This window comes from Monodelphis domestica, chromosome 4 (assembly GCF_027887165.1).
Source record: "Monodelphis domestica isolate mMonDom1 chromosome 4, mMonDom1.pri, whole genome shotgun sequence".
NCBI lineage: Eukaryota > Metazoa > Chordata > Mammalia > Didelphimorphia > Didelphidae > Monodelphis > Monodelphis domestica.
In genome coordinates this window covers 167446948-167464137 of record NC_077230.1, presented here as the reverse complement: position 1 = coordinate 167464137, position 17190 = coordinate 167446948, and the positions used below count along the sequence as shown (strand labels likewise).

At 34.9% G+C, this 17190-nt stretch overlaps 1 protein-coding gene across 6 annotated transcripts in view; it reads right to left on the bottom strand.

Annotated features, from left to right (window-relative positions):
• Window positions 1–17190, bottom strand: part of TANK (TRAF family member associated NFKB activator) — a 91794-nt gene that overhangs the window by 11066 nt on the left and 63538 nt on the right. For 4 of the 6 annotated variants that reach the window (XM_007494256.3, XM_007494254.3, XM_007494255.3 and 1 more), the window contains 3 exons: window positions 11163–11240; window positions 1019–1092; window positions 66–181 (listed from right to left, as the gene is read on the bottom strand). In XM_007494256.3, coding sequence (XP_007494318.1) covers window positions 66–181; window positions 1019–1092; window positions 11163–11240 — 268 coding nt within the window. The remainder of the gene's footprint in view (window positions 1–65; window positions 182–1018; window positions 1093–11162; window positions 11241–17190) is intronic. The other 2 variants (XM_056793950.1, XM_001374057.5) reach the window with 1 other exon arrangement.

The following is a 17190-nucleotide window of genomic DNA, read 5'->3' as shown; positions in this document are numbered from 1 at the left end:
AGTAAGAAAAAAAAAATTCCAAACTCTAAAACGTTAACATTATAGTAGAATAAATTGAATCTCACCAGGTATAGGTTCTTGAATGTTAAGTCTATTTAAGTGTTCTCTTTGTGCTCTTGCTAACATGCATATCCTATGGAATTCTTCTTTCATTTCATAGAAAGTCTTCTCTATTTCTTCCCTGAAAGTGCAATGTGTTGTAAAAAACTTATTATTCTGATCTTTTATCACACTACATTTCATAAAACATTTCTAATACACCATGTTTGCATATACTTCACAACTGACCAAAATCTATTTTTAAAAAGTTGTTTAAAGGAATAGTCCTAAGCAGGCAATTAGTTAAAAGTTCTCATTTAAAATTAGGTTTAGCTTTGTATTAGGACTGCACGACCAATCTCCCATTTACTCATATAGAACACTAAAGTTGTTAGTCCTGTTCTTAGTTTTGTATTAGGGGAGCCCAGTGCATATATACATATATATATATATATATATATATATATATATATATATATATATATATACCATATATATATATATATATACCATGTGCCACAAACTTTGCGCCTCAGTCTTTGGACTTCAAAGCCACATGAGGGTACATCAATAGATGATAATGCACAAAGACAATTGTCATTCTCGGTCACCGAGAGACTACCACTATATATATATACACACACACAACCCCCCCCCTAAAACTTATGCAAAAGGAGAAAAAAACCCAAGTCCTTAGTTCAACATATCAGCAAAATTGGCATTTTCATCTTCCATAGAATAACTCCACCATATTATCTGCAGTGGGAAGAGCTCAGGAGAAGAAACTATTTCTCTCACTTTTGCAATTAACCAGCCTTTTAACATTAAACAAACAACCAAATCCCACTCTGGGTCTCAGCTTCCTTTAAAAATAAAAGGCTAAATGATTGCTAAAGTTCTGTAATATTCTATTGCTTATTTTTCTACTTTGTAGCAACTGTAAATAATGGGGGGGGGGGATAAAATAATGCAGATGTACCTTTTATTGAATAAAGAAAAGTCAGGATTCCCTGGAAAATTTTCCTGTCTAGGTGAAGTCTCTGGTCTTTTTACCTTAAAGAAGACACAAGAAGATGGTGATTTCACTTTTAGTATACTTCTAATTTTCAATAAGAGAAGTCTAATAAAATACAATCTATGTTAACAACACTATTTTTTCTTTTCCCTGACTCTGATAATTCACAGAGTCATTAAGCTTGAAATATGACCCTTTACGGGTTGAGATTCTAATTCTGATTGCCCAACTTACTGAAATGAACCAGACATCTTGCCCGTGAATTTTTTTTTTCTATTTTAGTACTCACGAATGCTGCGTGAAACATGTAAATCAATCCCTTTGAGTATTAAGTTACGATTTCTTTGCTGAAGAATGCAGCTGTGTAAGGGAAGGGGGAAAAAATCCACAAGACTAAGCAGCTGATTCTTAGCATTTAACAAGCATTTTAAAGATTTGTAAAAATAGCCCCATTTTGTATTTAAATCACTTTCATACCAGTTCTTACCTTTCACTACCACCTTGTGGCTTATATTGGTATTACATAATCTTTGAACATGACTACCAAAAGTTGACTGTTCTAATGAATTATCATTTGAAAACTTTTTCTTTTTTTTGTGAGTAGTGCAATCAGAAGCTATAACTTTGAAACCTGGAGTAGACAATGCATATCTAATACTATTTAAATACAATTTAACATATGAAGTCAATAGTTCTAGAAATAAAAAAAATGTTTTCAAATATGTGGACAGTTTATTTTTTTAAAGATGTTATGCATACTATTCATCATTTAGGAACACTATAAGTGCTATTAAATAGGAAATTTTAATCTGTTACTTATATCCTTATTATGTATACACATAAGTCTATAATCTGCTTTTCTTTCAATCTGATTTTTATGAGCATTTCTTCCTAAAGGTAAGAATTGATTCAAGTTCCTTTTTCTTTAGATAACGCTCTTCAGTTTGTTTTAATTTACTGCTCCCATTTTCAAACTGTTCCTAAAATAACACATGAATTTTGGAACATTTCTAAATGAGGAGGAATATCATTATGCAGACACTGTGGATAGGTTGAATTAAATCTTGGCAACTGAAGTGATTTCGATTTTATACAGTATATTATCATCAGCTAGAGGTGAAATAAGAACCATTTGCTCTTCAGTGCTGTCTGCCTAACACACATTTATCTTAGTAAAACAAATTTATTGAGACTTATCTGCTTATAGACAATTAGTCAAAAGCTGTAGCTGAATTTTCTTTAAAAAAAATCTCACTGGAAAATATTTTCTCATTATCAGTTTGTTTCTAACAGTGGTAGACAAAGTTTTTCTTTAGTTATATGCAATGATTAACAAATGGATTTTAGAGAGAGGACTAAGAGAAAAAGTTTCTTGACCAAAACAGTGAAGTTTTCAAAAACTGCTAGTTGGGAAATCAATGAAAGCCAAATGATTGGGAGACTGGGAATTATATTTAAAAGTAAGCTACCCATTCAAAAAGTCATGAACACAAACAACAAATGGACTTTTATTGGAAATCCTAACAGAATTTCTTTGATTTCTAAATACCAAAAATGAGGGTCAGAAGAATGAATTGCTAAGAAAATATGAAATCATTTGGAAGTCTGGCACAATAAATAAAACAGAATTGTCATGATTTTTCCCTTTGCTTTAAAAAACAGAACTATGTGCTTATTTCATTGTTAGAAAAAATGCTATGAGAAAAAGAACCAAGAAGTGGTCTCTTAATTATTTTGAAGTAGTAGTCAAGGTGATCACAGGAAGAGGAAAAAAAATTATCAAAATTTTTAGTCTTGTTTTTGAGATACCCCTGGCAATCTCTACTTTTGAAGCTGAATAGACCTACACAATTTTGTCTAGTTTTTAACTAAACTAATGGGCATAGCAGTATTCCCCAGGAATCCATGAAATACATTTTATTATACTACAGGGAGTCCCAAAGTCTTCACGTAGAATACTGCATAAAGTCTTTGGGACACCCTATATTTTCCAACTCTTTTCATATTTGATACATATTCAACAGTCTATAAAAATGACCACTTTACATTATTATTTTGTTTGGGGGCAGCTAGTTTTATGTGTCTGTCAGTGGGTCAGGAGGGGAAAATATGCCTTTGAAAGACATATGTTTCATTAAGATAAATGAATGAATGACAAGAAGGAATTCAAGATGGTTCAGAAAATATAAGGGGAGAAAAGTAGAAATAAAGAAGAAAATTATGAAAGCCTACTCTATTCAGCTTTTTAGTGATTTTCAACTACTTTCCATTTAATTGGCTTTATAGCTTAATCATAGGGATCCCTTTGGATAGATATGGGCAGAAGAGAAATAAGGAAAAAGTTGTGCTATTAATTATATTAGAATTATTTTTTTGTAAAGGGCCAAACAAGAGTATCTCAGTTTTTTCTTTAATATACTAAGCTTGCTACTCTATCAACAACAGTCCTAATTTCCATTAATAAGAACATAGATTTATGAAATAGCAAGTAATAGACTCTCAGAGAACTCATATCTAAAATATATTGAAAATTTTGTCAAGTTTATAAGAATAGAAGCCAAGTGATAAACAAAAGATGTACAGATAGTTTTTAGATGAAGAAATCAGATGCTCCAAAATCATTACCGATTAGAGAAATGCAAATCAAAACAATTTTGAAATATCATCTCCCAACAATCGGGCTGGTTAAAGGACAAAAGGGCAAAATGACTAATGTTGGAAGGGATGTGGAAAATTCAGAACACTAATACATTGTTGGTAGAATGATGATGAACTGATACAACCATTTTGGAGAGCAATTTCAAATTATGCTCATAGAATTAAAAAACTGTGTATTCCCTAAGACCCAGCAATGCTGTTGTTCCTCTAGGAGATCAGAGAGAAAGGAAAAGAACCTATACAAAATATTTGTAGAGGCATTCTTTGTGTTGGTAAAGAACTAGAAACCGAGGGAATGTCCATCGATTGGGGAATGGCTAAATAAACTGTGGTATATAATTATGATTGGATAAGAAATGATGAGCAGATTAATCTTTTAAAAAACAGAATTATAGGAGATAATGAAGATAAGAAGAACCAAGAGAACATTATATACAACTACAGATTTAATATTTGAATAATAATTTGTGAATCTTCACCTCCAGAGAACTAAAAAATGGAAACATGAAAGACATAATCAATATATAGTATGTTTACTGATTATGGCTTCTATGGTGTGGAGAAGAGAGGGAGGGGCTGAGATAAATGGAAATAATTTCTATTAATAAAAATTTAAAAATAGCAAGCAATACATTGACTGTATAATTACAAGGTAATTTCAGTTGTAAGAGTGTACTAACAATGATGTCAGACAAGAAAAGCTTCCCATTGTAGATAAGCTTGAAGGTTCTAAAAGACTGAAATGAAAAGGGAATGATATAGACTCAAAGGCTTAGAGATGGGAGATGGCATGCTGAATTCAGGGAAGAGCCAAGTGCATAGAGAGAAGTCATTTGAGAAAAATAATGAAAGGGATGTATCACCTAGATAAAGAAGAAAACAAAAAAATTTTGTGCATCTGAAAATGGAATGTAAAGCATAGAAAATATCAGCTGTGGAATGGTTTATTTTGAATAACGCTGGGTAGGTGATGGGAAAATGGTCATGGGGTAAGACAAAATTAGGATATGGATTCATTTATCAGTTAGATTTTTGACACTTAAGAGAGAAAAGCAAGAAAAAAGAACCAAGGTTGAGACCAAAGACATTAAGGTGAAGCCAGAGAGAAAGCAAAGAAAGCACTGAAACACTTAAGAGGATAAAGTAGAAAGCACGACTGGAAAAATTACAGAGAGATCTGATAAGAGTAAACACAAAGACGAAGCAAAGCAAAAGAGTAAAGAACAGAAGGCTGAATAAAAAAGTTACTAGGAAGCTATATTTAATCTATAGGAATTTCAGACCATATACAATCTGTAGGTCTCATCACAGGCTCCTTGCTATTCCTGAAAATCTAGCAAAGCAAGAGGAACACAAATCACAGGAGCACTGCCTCAAAGCAGTGTGCTAGGCAAACCTACTGTCAGTGTGGGAACAACTCCAGGACAAAATGGGATACATCCCAGAGTTCTGAAGGAAGTGGCGAGAAAATAAACAATAAGGAAATAAAATTAAACACCCCAATTACTTCCAAGTTCTTTACAGAGGGCTGATTTGACTTTTTAAAAAGTCTTTATTAATGTAATACTGAGATTAAAAATTAAAGTTACAATTTTCTAAGCTTTCCATAGTTAAACAAATTACAGTGTTCATTACTTTCTAGTCTGTATGTGTAAGGCCATTAGTTTTTTTAGGATAATACTTTGTAGCAAGGAATCATTAGTGTGCATTTTCCTGAATTTCTCTCTTTCTTTCTTTTCCTTCCCTCCCCTCCCCCCACTCCAACCCTTACCTTCTGCTTAGAATCAATTCTAAAGATTGGTTTCAAGGTAGAAAAGCTTTAAGTGCTAGGTAATTGGGTTATGTGACTTAGCCAGAGTCACAAAGCTAGGAAGTGTCTTAGGGTAGATATGAACCTAGGACCTCCCGTCTCCAGGCCTGGTCTCTATCCACTGAGCCACTTAGCTTCCACTATAAGGCATTAATTGTCCTTTGAATTTAATTTTTTAAAATGCCTTTTTATACAAAGTGAAAACTCAGTAACTTATATGCCCAATTTAATAGTAATATTTTGCTGCTTGGAAACTATTTCAATAAAATCACTTGGAAATAGGATTTTTTTCCCCCTTCCTTTAAGGGAGTTTGTTTGGATACGATGTGAATAGAGAATGTGACAATAGTATATGGTCAATCTTAAGAGTCAGGAGTCTTCAAGTTCTATCTGACACATAATAGCTATGTGATCTGAGCAAATTACTTAATTACTCAATGACCTAGGAAACTCAAGACTACACATTGCAAAGAGAGGCTAATCTGCAATGGTAAAAGGGCATTTCTAAAATGGAAATACAATTCCTTACACTGGTGAAATTACAAGTTCCTCTCCTGCTAAAAAAAAACCCTCTCCCCTTCCCCAAATTAATAACACTGGGCAACAGCAGATTTGTGGAAATATGCATGTCACTCTGATGGGGAAGAAAGTCAAGAAGGGGTAAAATTTACAGATCATATCAATGTGCATTAACTTAAAATTTTTCAATGTCTAAAAATTTTCTGTCTACCACTGAACCTGAAAAAAATGGTTGTTTATGGATTAGAATTAGTGATCAATTTAAGGCTTGAGATTTATAGGTTCCTTATATATAGCTTTCCCCAACCTTTTCTTGTGGTCAACTTTAATGAAGCAGACAATTAAATTCCAAAACACCTTATCTATTCATATTCTGTCAAGTTAGGTCAATGTTGACACCACCTCATCTGAAATTCCATCCACAGGGCAATTTGGTCATTACTAATATGCCAACATTCAGAATTATGACCATTAAAAAATATTTGTGAACAAAAGGTTTATATTAGCTGTCTCCTATACCTACTGAAAATGTACACTAGTACACCAGTGACATAATCACCAAAACCTTGTGACCCTTTCTAAAGGCATCATTTTCCTTGACTTTTCCATGGCACCTGACAAAACCGCCAATCAATACCTCCTTGCAACTGTAAAAAGGAATTCTTTAATTTCTTTAATTTAATGGGGGACCTGGAGGTCCTCTTAACATACAGATGTGTAGGGATTAGCCAGCCCACAGTGACAAGAAGTAGGAACCAGAGAGCCCCCTACTGAGCCAGGGTCAGTTGCAGGCTGGAAGTTGCAGGGAAGTTAGCTGCTGGGCATGAGTTGGTCATTGGAGGTTGGTTGCTGGTATATAAAGGTGGGCCTGAGCTTACTGAGAGGGCTTTTGGCTTAAGCCTTCAGAGGTCTTTTTGCCTCTGGATCTTGAGGGAGTAGGAGTCTGTCTCTGAGGCAAGGGGGACTGGCAGTTAAACACTGGCAGTTGAAGTATAAACCTTATTTAAGGAGGTTGTGGGTGGTGGCTGTTTATGTATTAGTGTAGATAGGTAGTTAGTGAATCAATTTTAGGTAGAGTAGGTTAGATTAGGCCTGGTCTGGCCAGGCAGAAGAACCTGTCTTTGAAGACAGTAGAGTTTTTAGAAATTTTAGGTATTTTTTAGGTATAATTTAGATATATTTATAGGGTATAAGATAGAAGATCTTTCTTCTTTTCTATTATATATATATAAATAACAATTACCTATAGTTAACTGTTAACGCTGCTAGAAGTCCCCCGCCCTGACTTAAAGGGATAGTATTAATTTATAACTCTACAACATTCTCATTAAAACTTCAATTGTTAAAAGTTGTTCTCTTATTTTGTCAAAACCCCTATTTTAACCCATACACATTTCTTTTTTTTTGGTTCCAAGGCAGAAGAGTGGTAAGGGCTAGGCAATGGGGGGTCAAGTGACTTGCCCAGGGTCACACAGCTAGGAAGTGGCTGAGGACATATTTGAACCTAGGGCCTCCCATCTCTAGGCTTGGTTCTCAATCCACTGAGCAACCCAGCTGCCCCCCTTACACATTTCTTTCTGGGCACCTATGACATACAAAATTATTTTGCTCTTCTTCCTCCTCTCTGACCATGTCTCCTTCATCTGTTTTACTCGAGGGCAGAATGGTATAGTGAAGAGAGTAGGATTTGAAAATAGGAGAGACCTGTGTTTCAAATTCACTCCCAATATTAACTTTTTGTGTGCCTCCCATAACTTAATCTCTAAACTTCAGATTCCTTAGCTTTAAAACTAAGATAAAAATACCTGTTATAGTTATTGTGAAGATCAAATGTGGTACCCTAATTTGTTAATCTAAAATTGTTATATAAATGCCAGCTGTATTATCATTCTTACTCTTAAAACACAGGCATTGTTCAAAATTCAGCCCTTGTCCTATGTTATTTACTCTTTCTTCATAAAGTCTTCATCTGCAGGTGACTGACTTTATCATCATTTCAACTATGTGTAAATTTCACAAATCCATTATCACTAGCTATGACTTTTTTCTTGAACTTCAGATTTGGCACTTTTAACTATCTATTGGGCATTGTAATTTGATATGATTTTATTTCAAATGTAATATGCTAAAACCAGAAATCATCTTCCCAATCTTCTCCAAATTGGCTATTCTAATTAAATGTTAGTTAGTAATACCATCTTCCCATTTGCCTGGGCTTGAAACTTTAATCACCAATATTCTTTTTTCTCAATTCACTGTTGCTTCCTCCTAATACCATTCTAAGTCAGGCCTTCAACACTTTGCCTCTGTTCAACTACATCAGCCTCCAACTATTCTCTTTTAATCAGTATAGGCTATAATTCTACACACAGCCAGATTAACCTTCCTCAAACATGGTATTAAAAATATTAATATCTTCCACCAATTCATTCCTGTATCCCTACTGTCTAGGCCAACCCATCAAGAGCTTATTTAACTCTACTATGTGCCAAGCACTATACTAGCAGCTATCTAAAAGCTGTCTAAAAGTCTAACCCCAGCCTAGCATTAAGAGATTTTTTAGAACAGTGGTCTCCAAAACAGGCTTTGTGATCAACCAATCAGAGGTTAATAAGGCCACTCTCCTAGTGATATCCAACCGTGGGGCTAATCTTCCTTTCTCCCTATTTTAAACTGAAATTCTATTTAAAAAATTTGGCAATAATTTTCTCTCCCTCCCTCCTTTACCACCTCCAACTCAAAAAAAAAAAAAGAAACAAAACCTCTGTAATAAATAATATACTGTAAACCTTAAAATTCCTTAGACTTATAAATGTTGGAAATTTCACCATTGGGATATTTCATACTTGGAAAATTTCTTACTGATAGTCTATTGGAATGGGAACCCCATTGGCATGGGAGGTTCCTTCTCTTCCCTTCTTCAGATTACTTTAGGACAGAAACCTTTTGCTGAACAATGGAAAGGACTTTGACCTATGCTTAAGCATAGAACAGGAATTTCTTTGAGTCATGATTGATTTTAGAATTGATACAATGGAGATACTTGGAATCAATCTCTACCCTACTCAGGTTAACAGGATTTAGGAAGGGCTGTAGCAAAGGATCAAAAATTTAATTATTTGAAAATATGACCTTCAACAGACATGTGCAAAGCCAGAGACCTCTGGGTGGTCCTGGGTTAATCTAGAGCCTCCATTGGCACAGGGAAATTGATGGACAGTGATTGGTAGATGTGAGAACTGAGGGGAGGGAACCTGGATGGTTTCCTTAAAGATAGAGGGGTCTGAAGACTCAGGGGTGGTGGTTGAGGAGTTTGTCTGAGTGGTTGGAGTGTGCTCTGAGAAGCTTGCTCTGAAGGAAGCTGAAGATGGGGGCCTTTGAGACTGTTTCTCCATTTTGGTCACGTGAGTAATAGGGACTGATCTCTTTTCTTTGCCCCAGCTATCTAAGGGCTTGGGCCTTTTGGCCCAGCCTAAACAGAGGGGGTATTTAAGCCCTATTCCCTTCTCTCCTCTCTCTCTCTCTCTCTCTCTCTCTCTCTAATTCCTTTCTTCCTCCTGTTTGTAATTAAACTCTATAAAAGGCTGACGGCTGATTTGAGTTTTCATTTAGGAATTACATAGCTGAATTCCTTGGCGACCTTAAATTAATATATGTATCAGTCTTTTAAAGTGATTTCCTTGTCACAATACTCAAGCAAAACAAATTCTCATATTGGCCATGTCCAATAATGTGCCATTTTGATAATTAGAATATCACCTCTCTCCATCAGGGAGTAGGTAAATGTTTTGCACCATCAATATAGAAGCAGCCAGGTGATGCTATAGATATAACTTTACACCTGAGATCATGATGTAATCTTTAAATATGTGTGATGCTGGGCAAATTTCTTAACCTCTGTCTGTATCCATTTTCTTATCTGTAAAGTATTCCTCTTATTGAGCACACATCTCCCAGGCTTATAATGAAGGTCAAATGCAGTAACACTTGTAATGTACTCTGTAAGCTACAAAATCCTATATAAATATTGGTTATTATTACTGTTATTGCTACTACTACAACAATGCTGTTATTATTTTATAACATGTTCTCCTGGTTCTGTTTACTTCATTCTGCATCTGTTATACAAGTTTTCCCAAGTAGAGGGCTTATCTCTAATACAACTATACTTAATACAGTGTTCTAATACACTCTACTCCCTCCTTCTCTTGTGCATCTCCTCACTTCTGGACTAATCCACTTAAAATCTGTTATCCAAGCATCCCGGAAGTAGCTTCACAGGTACCATTGAAAAATTAGCCCTCACAAACACAGCATACCCATGCCCTGTCCTCCCCATCACCTGGTGGCTGCCCTTCAGCAGGAAGTCTCCAGGGCAGTGAATAAGAGTGGGTTAAAAGCCCTTCCTATCTCCCCATCCTTACTTTTCATTTTGTTTTAGGTAGGACTGAGTGAGCTCTCACTAGAAGGAGTAGACATAGATAAGATGTGACAAGATCTCACTTCATTTTCTTTCCCCCCCATACCCACCTTTCTTCTGGATTGCTCCATGTCTACTAAAGACATTACTATCCTTACAGTCACTCAGGTTCACAACCTTAATGTCATCTCTCAACCCATATATATGATCAAGTAACCAAACTGTCATTTCTACATACACAACATCTTACATCTATCCCAATCTCTTTCCTCACAAAATTACCATCTTAATTTAGGCACTCATCATTTCTCCCACATGCAATTACAAATAACTTTATTACAAATGTCCTCTTGCTTCAAGTATCTCTCCCCCATCCATTCTCCAAACAGCTGTCACAATGGTCCATGTCACAAAAGGTCCATGCCATCTTCCTACTCAACAGTATCCAGTTGCTCTCTATTAATTCTAGGATCAACATTTTTTTTTCTTATTTAATGCTTTTAAAAATTCTACTTTTAGTATAAATTTTATAATAATGATTAACATAGTATCTAGCATACATATAAGTCAATAAATATACATGGATGGATGCTTTTTTTTAATGACAGGAGTGTGAATTTTTAAAAGTTTGGAGATTAAAGCTCTGGAATCTTTCTTTGGATTCTCAGTGGTTAGCCTACCTTCAAGGATGGAATACTTACTAAATGCTTGTTGCCCATCAAACTGAAGTACATTAGTGTAGGTAGTTGATCAAAATAGTGGTTTCTGAAGTGAATATTCTAGAATGTAATAAATCAAGTGGATAAATCAAGGTGATTGAATAGTAATACACATAAGAGTTCTAAAAGAACTAAAGAGTTAAATTATAGTACTATATTTAAGGCTATTGGTAAATTGTCATATGAAGGATTCAAGAGGGAAATCTGAGAAATACTGCTTGGAATTCAGTTCCATATAGCTGGTAAAGCTGGTAAAATCTATGATAACGGGTAGAATAATTGAATACTTAATTGAACATATATGGAAAAAGGCCATATGGCTTCTATATGGACAAATTGTACTTTAATCTTACTTTTCTCTGAAAGTATAAAGTACTTGTGTGCATATTATTGATAGTATACAATTATCATATGGCATATTTTATAATCATTTCATTTCTTATACATTTTGTCTCCTCGAGAAAACTACAAACTCTTTGAATACAGCAATAACATCTTGTCTTTGTGTATCCCTCCTGAGAGGGACTGTCACAGAGTAACTGCTCAGTTTAGTTGATGTGGATACAAAGGAACCATTATATATAAATATGGTATATAAGTTGTATGTCACATATACAATTTAATCAATGATCTAGAAAGGTGAATACACAATGAAATATTTGAAGTTTTATATAACACTATGTTCTTATACCTAATGAAATATCAGATCTTCTACATGGAGGTGACTGGCCAGAAAAACTGCACCAATAGGGCCATTTTAAGATAAGTGAAAAGTAGCCCAAAATATCTATTGAGGATGATGGACCCAGAAAAGGGCTTTGGGAGTCAATGTAAAGTAAAGTGTGTCCAAAGGCAATGGGCAAATGTATTCTTGTAGCTAGAAAGGTCATCCAAATGTAGGATAGTATCAGGAAGAAAGCTGTAGAAAAATCAATCAATAAAATAAACATATAACAATTTTTTTTAAAAGTACCCAGGCCAACCTGTGGAAATTTCATGTATCCACACCTGGCATAATACATAAAGATTGCAAGAGAAAAAAGAAGTCTAAAGCATAAAACAGTAACTATACTCAAGAAGAGGCTATAATATGAGGATAAACTGAAAAGATTAGGATTCTAGTACAGAAAGTTCATGGCTTCCTTAGAGAAGTTATGAAATCCATCATATGAGAAATCAAATATTCATCAAATCCTAAAATATTAGACCCAAGGGTTAAATACTCCTTCCAAATCTGGTCACTGGCTGCTTCACCTTTTCTCTATGCACCAACCCCACTGCCAATTTCCATAAAGTTTAATATATAAGAAACCTTACAAAATTCCCCATAGATCTTCTCTAAAAGTACCTAATATACCATGTTAGCTTTTGGGAGAAAATGGAAGAAGATAAAAAAGATAGAGGATATGAGGAGAAGAAAAGAGAAAGGTGAAAGGAAAAGGTGGTAGGAGAATGTCAGTTTTTTCATCTTTAAAACTGCTTTCTTAAAAGACTAAGCTAAAACTCTAAGTAATTAGCTCCAATATTCAATGACTCTATAGGTATTCTGGAGTATACATAAAAGTGAAATCTGTGAGATTTTAAAAAGCACTATGTTCTTCATAAGAAGAAAGTGGTCTTAAGGTCACAAATTGGCATCACTCCATGATTTTCTCCCACCTCTAATACTGCTTACAGCAAAATTACAAGGCAAAAGATTAAAAATGATATTCTGGATTATACCAGAAGCAGACTCACAGAAGAAAAATCCTGCAAGTATAATAGTATTAATTGAAAAGCAAACAAAAAGTCATCAACAAAGTTTTCATTGTACATGTTAAAATACTTTGGGCATCATCCTCTTTCTCTAGTGGGGTTATTATATGTTAAATTTTATAGAGATGAAAACTTCTTATCTCCCCTGTAGGATTTAACAAATCTAGGTTTATTGTTGGCAACCAATAAATATGGATGGACTGAATGATTAGGAAGTTTTTTGACATTCTTTAAATGCATCCAGCTTCTACATTTAATTATAAATGCCAAGAACAGCATATCATATATATGTATACATATATACACATGTATGCATGTATGTATTAGCCCTACAGGCCTCCAGTGACTAATGGTTCAAATAATCCAATCCCTCCATTTACCAGGTGAGAAAATTCAGGCTTATGGATTCAAGTGACTTGGCAAAATCACAAAGTCTATTAGTAGAGACGAGGCTGTTGGCAAAAATGCCTATTCAATTCTTCTTGAAAGCAGGGTTGGAGTGGAACAGCTAGGTGGCCCAGTAGATAGAGAGCTAGGACAAGAGACAGGAGGTCCTGGGTTTAAATGTGACCTCAGAACCTTCCTATCTGTCTGACCCTGGGCAAGTACTTAAACCTAATTGCCTGGCCCTTACCTCTCTTCTGCTGAGTTACTATCAATTCTAAGCCAGAAAAAAAAATGGTAAAGGTTTAAAAAAAATGGGTTGGGGCACACTAAATCGTGAGTTATCTGTCAGTTCCCATGGGCAGAGTTATCCCTAGGAATTATGTATTCATTCAAAGACAAGGTGTCCTAATATTCTTAGTGCAGTTAAAAGCTAATGATGCTTAAAACTTCACTAAGTCTTTTGGGATACCCCCTATTGAGAGCTTGCTGTTTGCAGAGATTGAACTGGCATATGAAATTTAGATTATACAGTCTCTGCTCTCAGTTGAGTTTAAACTCTAAGATTTCAGGCATTTTGGGTAAAAGTAAACCAAGAAAGACCATTTAAGATACACCATTTTTTGGAGCCTTGGGCTACCACCCAGTTTGATAAAACTTTGACTGAGAGACTCTTGTTGTAAATTAGCCATTTATTTGCCTGGTTCCCTTAAAGTCCAAAGATACTCTTTTTTTTTTTTAAACCTTTCTGTGTATTGGTTCTAAGGCAGAAAAGCAGTAAGGGTTACGCAATGGGGGTTAAGTGACTTGTCCAGGATCAAACAACTAGGAAATGTCTGAGGCCAAATTTGAACCCAGGACCACCCTTCTCTATACCTGGCTCTCAATCCACTTAGCCACCTAGCTCCCCCACAAAATATTAATTTGAAAGAATTTTGGTAAAGGATAAGGTTCTATCTGTGATGTAATAGTTAACATTTATAAACTGTTTTCAGGTTTACAAAATGTTTTTACATATATTTTCTCTCATTTGATCCTCAAAACCACACTGGGAAGAAGCTATTATCACCCCCATTTTAGATAAGAGGAAATCAGGGATAGAAGTTAAGTGAATAGTCTTGTGTCTGTCCTAGTAACTGAAGGAGGATTTGAACTCAAATTTGAAGCCCAAATTCCACACTCTATCTACTGCACTACAGAATAAAGGGAACTGCTAGAATCAAAGCAACAAATTTAACCTAAGATATGGGGCAAGGTCAGAAGTAACAATAACAGATCCAACTCTAACAGGATGAAGCTCCAGGTGTCATGGTAGTGGGCTCTATTTCTGAGGTTTCTTACTGACAGTTCCACTTTTATTATAATACTGGGACATTTTATCTGGACCACATCTCTCAGAAAACTCTGTCCAGCCCTAGTGTCATGATGCCAATAGATGGAGGGTACTCTACAAAGCAGGAGATTTAAAGCAGGGCTTCTAGAACTGTAGGGGGGGACTTTGACTCCTAAAGACAAGAGCCAGAAAGGTGATCTGAGAAAGAAATAGAAGGGGAACATGGAATGGAGTTGTAGTTGCATCCTCTGACTCCAAGATCAAAGGAGGAAGTAGTTTTCATTGTTCTGCAGAGCTCTATCTAGCAAATGGCGTCCATTTATATTTGAGTATGGGGAATTATTTACCACTTGATTCCCTTTCCTTGTTTTGTGTCTTAATTAAATGTTTTTACTATTGGATTTATGTGCCCTTTTCATAGCAATAGAGAATGGATTAGAAAGGGAGTTGTTGGGTCACAAATCAGCTAGGTGGTAACAATGGAATCAGAAGGGAACAGGTTTAAATCCGGCCTCCAGCACTTTCTAGTGGTTTAACTCACCTAGGATTGTTGTGAGGATCAAATGAGACAATATTTGCAAAATTTGCAAAGCTTAAAATATCATTCTAGTTGTTACTGTATTCTTTTTTTTTTTAAACCCTTACCTTCTGTCTTATTGGTTCTAAAGCAGAAGAGTGGTAAGGGCTAGACAATGGGGGTTAAGTGACTTGCCCAGGGTCACACAGGTGGGAACTGTCTGAGGCCAGATTTGAACCAAGGACCTCCCATCTCTAGGTCTGGCTCTCAATCCACTGAGCTACTCAGCTGCTCCCTGTTGTTATTATGTTCTTTAAAAAAGCTTACTAAACCTAGGAGAGTAATACAATATATTATATAATCTGTAATACAATAAGATACAAATATATTTAGAAATATCCTCTATAAACATAAAACGGGACATATGAAGTTATAGATGACCATATATTTTAGTTAGCTCTAAACATATAAACCAGAGTTAGTATAAATGGCTGCATTTTACTATTACAGGGAATTGTTAGAATTCTTTTAATTAATTTTAATTAATCACTGTAGTTATTTATATGGGACAGGCAAAAAAAATTACTTTTTTAAAAAAGTGAATTCTACAATACAATTTTGGATATATATACATATTTTAAAGTATTACTGCAAAACTGCAAACATAATTACATCCACATCATAAATATGTCTACTTTATTTAACAGATACATCACTTAGATGAGATGAAATATGGGGGCACAATCTAGATCACTTTATCATTATTAATAATTATTTATTAAGTTCCTACATTCATTTTTTCTGATGACCGCTGACATTGCTCAGCTTTGACACATAAAGAGTTTACATTTCTAAAACTGTTTCTAAAATACTGATCATTTGGAAAGGAAATCCCACAAAAAGAGAGTAGATGATACTTCCCAGAGAGGATTTGTTTCTTCTCATCCAATAATCCTAACCTATATGAAAAGTAAACCAGTCATTCTTCCACTTTAGCCTTTTCACTAGTCTTAGCAAACCACCTCTTCCTCAAATCCTGTCTCCTCACAAAGACTTTCTAAAATTGCAGATTAATTAAGGAAAATATATCCAAACTTGAATGAGATAGTGAAAGCAATGTGTTTTAGACTATTGACTTTATCACTACTTCAGTAGGCTTAAGAGTAAGGTAAGTATCTCAAGGAGGGAGGGAGGGAGGCAGGAGGTTGAGAAGGGAGGGAATTTGGAACTCAAAACTTTAAAAGATGCTTAAAATTGTTTTTACCTGTGATAGGGAAAAATTTCAAATTTTATTTAAAAAGGTAAGGAATACCTTATTTCGTACTTGTTCATGGTATAGTTTATTATGGGAGCAGGTGGAATACATAGAAATCTTGGCTTTCCAAAGGAAACATTTCTGAAAGGAATTCTCATTGTTCAATGTTTTATTCTCTCCATTTCTTATTTTTTAGGATTTCTTCTCCAACCAATCTCAAGAATCCCTAGTCCATGATGGTTTTAGTCCTCACCTATTCCTTCTCCCCATAAGGGCAAAGTTATGAAGGCCAGTGTACTCCTTCCTCTAGCGGATCAAAATAATTCTTTTCACATGCTAATTGAACTCCAATTCTTTGATGGAAAGATCTCTCTCTCAAGTTAATCTAATACTTTGTTATGTACATGTCTTAAGATCCAGTTTACAGATGATCCAGCCAAATGGGACTGTTTCTTTTTCCACCTTGTCTTTTGGGTATTTAGTATCTCATTATTATTGGTGGAGGGTACAGGAGAAAGAGTGATAATATGAAATGTCTTGCTTTTTGTTAGTGGCTGATAAAAGGTTGGGTTGGGAAGGAGGTTTGAGCTACTAATACTTTACACAAAGATTACTTGGCATATCATGTATACCTTTTTCCAATTAATGAAGATGGCTGGGAATGTTGGATACATTGGGAAACCTGTGTCTTTTTCTAAGCTAAATACTATTTTCTTATTGATCACTCCTTATAGTTATAATTTATAGAATAATATTAATTTGGAAA